Consider the following 8,642-nt stretch of genomic DNA (forward strand, 5'->3'; position numbering starts at 1 on the left):
ATTTGCTCCACCACAGTACACCAGTGTACAGCGAGAAGCGCTCTATAGGACACTAACCAGCGAGAACAGAACACAAACATGTGAATTATTGCAGAACTTCCAAGTACTCAGTGTTTGATACGAAATCAGATCGAATTGTATGTTATTTGATGTCACAATCAGAAGTTCTGAAAACTCGCACAATCCTATTGTGACAATCAGCCAGCCCGGATACCAACCAGTCAAACTGCTGTAGCCCTCCAATTTTTCTTGCATCATATTTTTTTAACTATTTATAGCATCAATCATGCTTGGCTGTGTTTATGCCACAACCTTGTTTACCGACCCGAGTCAAATATATGACACAAATTAGGAACCGCAAACACGATTCCTGTGAACTTCTTAATGTTTTAGGATAGACTTGCTCCTTGGTCACGAGTCACTAAACAGCCCAAATGGTTGCATCTATATTCATTTTCCTTTTACTACCATAGCCCATGGAAGTAGCTGCTTGAGAATTCTTATAAATCTCTTCAAGCTCTTTCTTGTCTGTTTGATATGCCTAGGTTAAAAAGAAAAAAAAAAAAAAAAAAATCAAAAGAAAAACAAAGAAAAGCTGCAACCATTCGGCTTCTTTTAGTCACATACTAATAGAAGCCAAGTCGGTCCCATAACGTTGGGAAGTTTATAGAAATTGTGGTTAAAGAAACACTAACCCCCTCCCCCCCCCCCCCCCCCCCACACACAAAGGCTTTTCTCAATTTTTTGCCAGGCGATTTAATATGATGTCAGGAGACTACCCAAATCAATATTTTGCTACAGTCACATATATATTTAACAAGGCCAAAAAAACTCCACTGCTTGAAACCAAAACATGAGCACAGAAGCTCATGACCGAGACATGTGGACAATCTGTACCGAGGAGGAGGAAGCAAGGTAGAGGAGGAGAGAGATATCAGAAGCCACATCGCGACACCCAACTGCACTTCTTTTTCTTCTTCAGCAAGCGAAGCAGACAACAACTAAGTTGGGTGCACTGTTTGCCCGTGCGGTTGTTTCACACTTATATCTCTTCTGCTCAATGCTCTGTGCTTGAAGATCAATTGGCCGGTACTATGAACAACAGTTGCGAAGTAGCGGCCCCACGTTCGTCGTGCGCCGCCATCGTTTTGTCTAGCCCGCGGTACGTCGCCATGTTCAGAATGATGTGTACATGTGCTTCCTCTGACCTGTGCAACATTTTTTTTCTTTCAATGTACATATTTGGAGGCCACAAAAATGGGGTTCATGCTACTTTCTATTTTTAATATTGAATGATGACTCATGACTTTGAATTTAGTACACAGTTTGAATGCCATGTGACCATGTAAAAGAGAGTGAGCATGATTAAAACCGGCCAATTCTCGACGGGCTGTTTTCGAGCGTATGAAATATTTTTTGAAGTTCGATTATACCTTCTGCTTAACCAGCTGGAGGACTTCTGCTGAGCTCTATACATTGAAATAATTGAAGATAGCTGTTAAACATTCGCGTAACACATTTTGATTAGTGCAATTAGTATCTACAGGGCGAGTCAAAGGAATCGATGACCGTTTGAAGCGATTGCATAAATTGGTTCGTGAATGTATTGCACTTAAATGTTTTAGAGGGGTGGCTGAAGAGCGTTGATCAAGGGTATAAAAGTCTTACTTATTAAACTTACCTGAGTAAAGAGTTAGAGACCAAAATCTTGAAATCCCTACCTTCGACAGCTGTCTGCTATAAAAAAAAGGTGTCTGGTGCAACCGACAGATGGAGGCACGTAAAATCACAGACGGTTAGAGAGCCTACAGGCGGTACGCTTGAATCGTGCTGCGGTTGCAGACAATAACTTGACACATGGGCATCTGGAGGGGTGCAATAGCGGATGACGTTTCTAAACTAAAGGCGATGCAATCTTTTTTTTTATTTTTGCATGAATTGTCAGTGCATGAGTGTTTTATTCTACCAATAAAACAAAAAATTCAAGATAAAACACAAACAAAACAGTTGTGCTGTCTCATTTTCTTTCTGCAATTATTTTCGGCTACATGTCGCTGTCTACTTTGCACTCTCTGGTTGTTACCGCATCACTTTTCTTGTCTACAACTTTCATCCGTGCTGTTTTGGGGTGCACTTAGCTCCCAACGAGTGAGTGAAGGTTGCTCTGTTCTGGAGAGTGTAAGAGAACAAAATAGGTCCACTGACTTTTTTGGGTGGAGTTTCGGCGGCTACCTCCAGACTCCTCTACAATTCTACGCTGGGTGAGGTGCGCCTCAATGAGGGAAACCTCAAAAACAAGCCACTGACAACAGCAGTGTCATCACCGAAGCTGATGCTGAAATAGTATTCGTTGTGTCTTCGCTGCTGATCCCCACCTGTCAACGCAGAGAGCACTGCCAACATCTTTTGGCTTTTTCGCCATTAAGACGCCGCCGTGGGTAGTGATTTCAAGTTTTTCCATCCTAATTTTTTACTTAGGTAGTTTGATCAATGGAACTTCTATACCTTTAATGCACATTGCTTAGCATTTCTGTGAAGGACCTTAGCACAATACATTGAGAAACCAATATTCGCAATTCCGTCAATCAGCCGTTGATCCCTTTGACTCACACTGTAGTATCAATAAAGCTAAAGACCCGACTGGCACAATTAATAACAAGAGTACAGTAACAAAAGCAGAACCTACCCGTTTTATGTATAAAAGTTTAGTATATGTTCACAGAGCTTTATGCTTAATAAATTTAGGCTATACCTGCAGATAATCCATGCAGGTTCTTGCAAATTAATAAAATAATTTAAAGGTAAAGCCTCAGATTGGGACCTATGGCTCACACAGAAGTAGAGGCTCAGGCAACCCTTCATCATTGGCTGCGGCTAAATTTAAAGCTAAATATTCTTTATATTAAAGGGAAATTATTTTATATTTATCGTTATCATGAGCATTAACTTAAGATTTTCATTTCTGAAGGAACAAACATTAGGTGGTTGTGACTGGTAAATCAAACATTTAAAGCCACACCTTTTTGTTACACTTGGTATTTAAAAAAATGCAGCTTCTATTACATATGTCCACTCGTATCTAGCAATAATGTCCTGTCAGCATAACAAATTTTTCTACGCTTCATTCTAGGCACACGTGAAGTTGTAATAGGGAAGTGTAAAATTTCACCATCATAAAGACATCGTAATAAGTGGCCTCGCATAGAACTCTGGTCAAAATTTTGAGAACATGGATCCTGTCCAGATGCAATGCAATATGCATTGGCTATAGAATACACCCCACAATCATATGTGTTCATCTGGCGCTGCGTAGGCATAACATAAACAATGAGCTGATGTAAATCTAATCCCATGATATTTAAGACCTGAGAAACCAAATTGTTTGATATTTCTTCGAAGAGGGAGTCAAATAAAAATACTGAATTGTTTGGGGCCCCATAATTTGTAATAGTCACCCAATGTTCATGATCTGGAATATGAAGGATCTGGACAAATTTATCTTGCTTTTTAAACAACAATCTTGGGCCAAGAAGAACATCCTGTAGCCCCCCAACATGGTTAAACTGTGTATGAATAAGTGATTGTGCCCCATTGATCACATTATCATTTAACCATTCAATGCCTTGCACACACAATAAATCATGCTGCGTAATATAACGTGCTGCACGCTCTAAACGAAGCATGCTGCGGTCGCTGATGTTACAATTAGTGCTACTTTTACCAGACTTCATGATTGGCAATGCCTGCACTTTAGATGTCCTCTTTCTTTTACTGGGCCTACCACGAGGAGACTTATTCAATGGAACAATCAATACGTCTTTATCCAATACTTCGTCACAGGTCAGATCTACAACAGTATGTGAAACTTCAGCACGTTTTCTTTCATTATGAAATTCCGGTTCTGGAGACAGAGTAATTATGTCTGAAGAGTTTGTATTCATGTCTAAACTTTTGCAATAATTGTGGTCCACAAAATGCTGCTTTAATTGCGTACGCTCAACAGTGCTCGAATTGCAAATTTCCTCCCTTTTAATGCTTGGAATACTAGCAGGGCTCTCTACAATGCCACCCTCACTACCAAATGACCCTTCTTCATTTAGCTCATCTTCATCCTTGCAATGAGCCTGCTTCAAATCCTGCTGTTCATCTTGATTGAATACTGTTTTGGAAGTCTTATTCCTAGGATAGGTTATCAGGTTATTAAAAAAACTCTTTATTTCAGATAACTTTTCGAGCAGCTCAGATTTACCACAGCATGCTAAAGTGTTTGCTATGCTTTTGCACGATTCCGAGAGCTCACTTAAAGCGTAATTATACTTTGATTCCGTCGTGTCCAGTTTGGGATTTCCTTTAGTTGATACATTCAAACTAATTTTTTGCGCTACTGCCTGTGCAGTATCTACATCAGTTTCAACAAAGCCAGACTTTAACCACCGAAATGCAACACATTTGACATCGAAAAGATCCACTGAAAGATTAGATCTAACAGCAAAGATATGTCTACAAGGAAGCCGGAACTGATTTTGGAATGTGCATGTACAGGCAGTTAAATCCTGTGAAACAATGTAACAATTACTTTTACTATTGACTGTATGCTGTCCATTATTCATACAATATGCAAGATTTCCATTTAAGTAAGATTCATACTCCTTATAAATTAAGTTGCTAGCATATCCTGTACAGTTGGTAGATACCTGAATATGAAATGCATCAATTTTTCGTGTGTCAAGGCACAGCATGGTTTCTTGGAATTGTGCAAAGCTAACAGATAAAGTATCATGGTTTACATATTGAACCAAGGCTTTGACAGCATCAACTAAATGCATACGCTGGTGCATAAACTGCTTTATCTTTTGATTGTGGCTTTCCATTCTGTTGTTAGTGTTATTCCCAAAGGTATAGATGTTACGACGGTATGCATGCACCCACATCTCCCTACAGTCGTGCCAATTTTTATAATAAAACTCAAGAAAGCTGGACTTTTTTTGCTTTTCACTTTCAAGCTCCTTTTGCATTTCATTTTCAAGCTCTTCCAAGAGTTCCTGGTAAGTATTGTCATCATAAGAGAAAACTAGCTTTGATATGAGAGACTTAACGGCTTGCTTGTCGACTCTGCTAGAACAAAGTTGCGAAACTCTTTGGTGCAGATACTTTACCACATGCCAAGAGCATAGCAAAATTCTACAATTTGGTAGCAGCTGTGCAAGAATATTCATTTCATTAAGGTCCTTATCCATCACCGCTACATTACAATTCGACACCACAGCAGGATTTAAATCGAGGAACTTCGCTATAGCTGCTTGAAGAATTTCTTTAGTCTCCCGCTGCACAAACATGTAACAGATCGGTCTCCCATGGCTTGTGCTGTCCTCGCAGAGTACTGAATGAAGAATATAACCTTCAATATTAACCTTGTAAGTGCCATCGAAAAATAATACCTCTGAATAATTTTCTGTGAACTGCCTCATTAAGTTAGACTGAAATAGTACAAACAAAAGCTGATTGCTAGAATCCTTTTCAATGTGTACAATCCAACCAGGACATTTATTAACTAAATCTTCCATTTGCTTTAACAAGAGAGAACCATGATGCAGACTATTCTCGATTTTCCTCACATTTTCATGCTTTACATTCCTAACGTCTTGCGATGTAATATGCTTTCCAGTCTTTTTAAATACCAACTCTTTCAAATCCTTTGGTTTAACATTGCATGAAAGGACGTCTTCAAATTCTTTCTTTTCAGCCTTGTTTAGAAGCCTGTTCTGCGGATACCACATTTCGAACCCTGGCCCTTCGGGATGGTTGTGGCCCTCTACCATGCTGTGAACTTTATAATGAGGCATCGGTTCCACAATTAAAGAAACTGACACCTTGCATAGGCATCCTGTCGCAAGATACCTCTGCTTGTTTCGGATGCCGTTTCCTCTAGATCGAGACTTCCCAGCACGGCAGCACTCAAAAGTGATACGCCTATAAGGGAAGGGGTCCTTAGATGTAGGGCTTGTGCAACTAGACAAATTTTTTTCAGAGTGACCAATTCTCATGGGAGTGAATTTGGCAGCTAGCCACTGCTTATAGCTAGATTCAAACTCGCTATAGTCACTGAATGTGACGCCTAGACCCAGAGTGCCCCCTCCAGCTAATTTGCCTAACCCAAAGGGTGTGCAAGGCACCCTATCTGCACCACTGACAGGAGCATCTGCACCAGCCTGACCATGCACTGTTGGTACATTACAAGAAATGCATCTTAGAGGCATCTGACCCACTATCTCACTAGAACACCCTTTATTTCTGCCAGAAGAAGAAACCGAGTCCTCTAAAAGAGACGAACACTCAAAGGCAGCACCACATGTATGCGCCATCCAAGAGTGCCGAGCTCCCCCGACAAGCGCAGGAGCACAGCCACCCCTTTGCGTCATCGGCATCCCAGAGGACTTTGTTCCTCTCCGCCTCTGCTTTCGAGTGGTGCGACAGGCCGTAGCCGGTACACCCTCACAAGGGTCAATGCACTGCGCCACAGGAGAGGAGGGACGCACCGAGGCACCACAGGCAGCAACAGATGTGCCAGCCTTCTGGTGCACCCACACTCTACCAACAAGCGCTGGAGCACGACCACCTGTTTGCGTCATTGGCATCCCTGAGGACTTTGTTCCTCTCCGCCTCTGCTTTCGAGTGGTGCGACAGGCCGTGGCCGGTACACCCTCACGGGGGTCGATGCACTGCGCCACAGGAGAGGAGGGACGCACCGAGGCACCACAGGCAGCAACAGATGTGCCAGCCTTCTGGTGCACCCACACTCCCCCGACAAGCGCAGGAGCACGACCGCCTGTTTGCGTCATTGGCATCCCTGAGGACTTTGTTCCTCTCCGCCTCTGCTTTCGAGTGGTGCGACAGGCCGTGGCCAGTACACCCTCATGGGGGTCGATGCACTGCGCCACAGGAGAGGAGGGACGCACCGAGGCACCACAGGCAGCAACAGATCTGCCAGCTTTCCGGTGCACCCACACTCCCCCGGCAAGCGCAGGAGCACAGCCATCAGAAAGCATCATTGGCATCCTAGAGGGCTTTACTCCTCTCAGCCTCTGCTCTCGAGTGGCATGACCGCTGGCGGCTGGGGCACCCCGAGAGGGCTCGGTGTTCTGTGAAGACTGTGTGCGCGGCACACAGCCCCTACTTCTGACAGTGTTGTCAACGCCGCCACGGCCACGTGACACACGTTTCGGCGGCCTCTGCACAACAGCGGCCCAGCTGGTGGTGCATATGTCGGTGGTTGTCACAGTGCACATGCCCTGCACCTGTTCTTCACCCACACAGGCTGGGCCTCCTCCGACACTAGAACTAAGGGAAGGGAAGTTATACTTACCGTTCCAGAACTCTGCAAGCTCCTTGGCCTGGTCCCCATACTCACGACGCAGCTCCTGGTGTTCCTCCTCTGCTGCATGGTGACTCCACTCCTGGTCCTCAGCCTCCTGCCCGTGGCCTGTCACAACACCATGAAGGCCGCCTCGAAGGATGCGTCCAAACACCTGCCAAGATATGGAAACTTTAGGGGAAAACGCGACACCACGAAAATCTAAGGCACAGCAACCTTTTAGCATTATTTGCATACATGTTGATTCTAATTTATTGTTCTAAATTCATGCTATGGCTCAAATACACAGATCAAACCTACCCTGCTGCCTTTCTTGTTGAAGTGGACACCATCCAGCATGAGCAGCCCACTCCACGAATGCCTGCTTCCGTCGATGAAGCCGTATCCCTCCTTGCGGCAGAGTTCCTGCAAGATGAGATTCGTTCTCCTGGCCTCATCATTGTGTTCTTGCAGCACTTCGGCACTGACCGCCCACCGATCATTCTTCCGAAGGCTCACCTCCCTCGGAAGGATGGCCGAGAACGCGACCTGGATCTCGGGGTTTTTCTCCATGATGCGCGACACCAGCTGACGAAATTTGGCGACGCGCGTGATGTCACTATCCCCGACGTTGTTAGTGCCAACATGCACGACCACCGCATCAAAGCCAGGCAGACTGTCAGCGATCATGGAGAACAACCGCTCAATCCTGACACCACTAAAGGACCTGACCTCGACAGCCACGCCAGGATTCAGTGTGAAAGACCGCGCTTGGTCTTTCAACATCGAATCACCGGCTACCAACACACGTGGCATGCCTAGTTCGGGACCCGCACACCAACACAACCAGCACCAATTACAACTAAACCAAGAGATGTCAAGTGAAAATAACTATCTGGAACCCTCAATAACACTCTACAAAAAACCAATCAACAATCGAGAATGCCGATTCGCGATTATTTCAGGGCGATATCCGAAGCTTGCCGAAGATCCTGTGCCGTACACAAACGCACGTCTGCTCAGGTACCAGCCGACAGCAAATCGGAAAACGGCGGGAACGGCCAGAAAGAATTCACAAACAAAGCAAGTTGTGACGTCACAAATAATTATAACATAAGTTATATCGTTATAAGGCAATTGTAACATAATATATATTGTATATACCAAATAAAATAAATATAAAATCTAATTACCTAGTATGTTAGCACGGTCACGTGGTGTGTAGCCATCCGATTGGTCCGTGGCAGCAAGCGGGTTTACCCGGAAGTCGTTGCTACCACCGGGTGGCGTA

At 44.1% G+C, this 8,642-nt stretch overlaps 1 protein-coding gene across 2 annotated transcripts; it reads right to left on the bottom strand.

The window, feature by feature from the left end:
* Nucleotides 1-2,019: 2,019 nt before the first annotated feature.
* LOC115320890 lies at nt 2,020-8,394 on the bottom strand. Of its 2 annotated transcripts, XM_042287780.1 has the most exons (3): nt 7,871-8,355; nt 7,673-7,777; nt 2,020-7,526 (listed from the first exon to the last, which is right to left on the bottom strand). In XM_042287780.1, the coding sequence occupies exons 1-3, from the start codon at nt 8,165-8,167 to the stop codon at nt 3,060-3,062; spliced, it is 4,869 nt and encodes a 1,622-aa protein (XP_042143714.1). In that variant the 5' UTR covers nt 8,168-8,355; the 3' UTR covers nt 2,020-3,059. The 2 variants fall into 2 exon arrangements, with proteins under 2 accessions (XP_042143714.1, XP_042143713.1); XM_042287779.1 differs by having other exon boundaries at nt 7,673-8,394.
* Between the last annotated feature and the right edge of the window lie 248 nt (nt 8,395-8,642).

This window comes from Ixodes scapularis, unplaced genomic scaffold (assembly GCF_016920785.2).
Source record: "Ixodes scapularis isolate PalLabHiFi unplaced genomic scaffold, ASM1692078v2 ptg000303l_1___fragment_2___debris__unscaffolded, whole genome shotgun sequence".
Taxonomy (NCBI): domain Eukaryota; kingdom Metazoa; phylum Arthropoda; class Arachnida; order Ixodida; family Ixodidae; genus Ixodes; species Ixodes scapularis.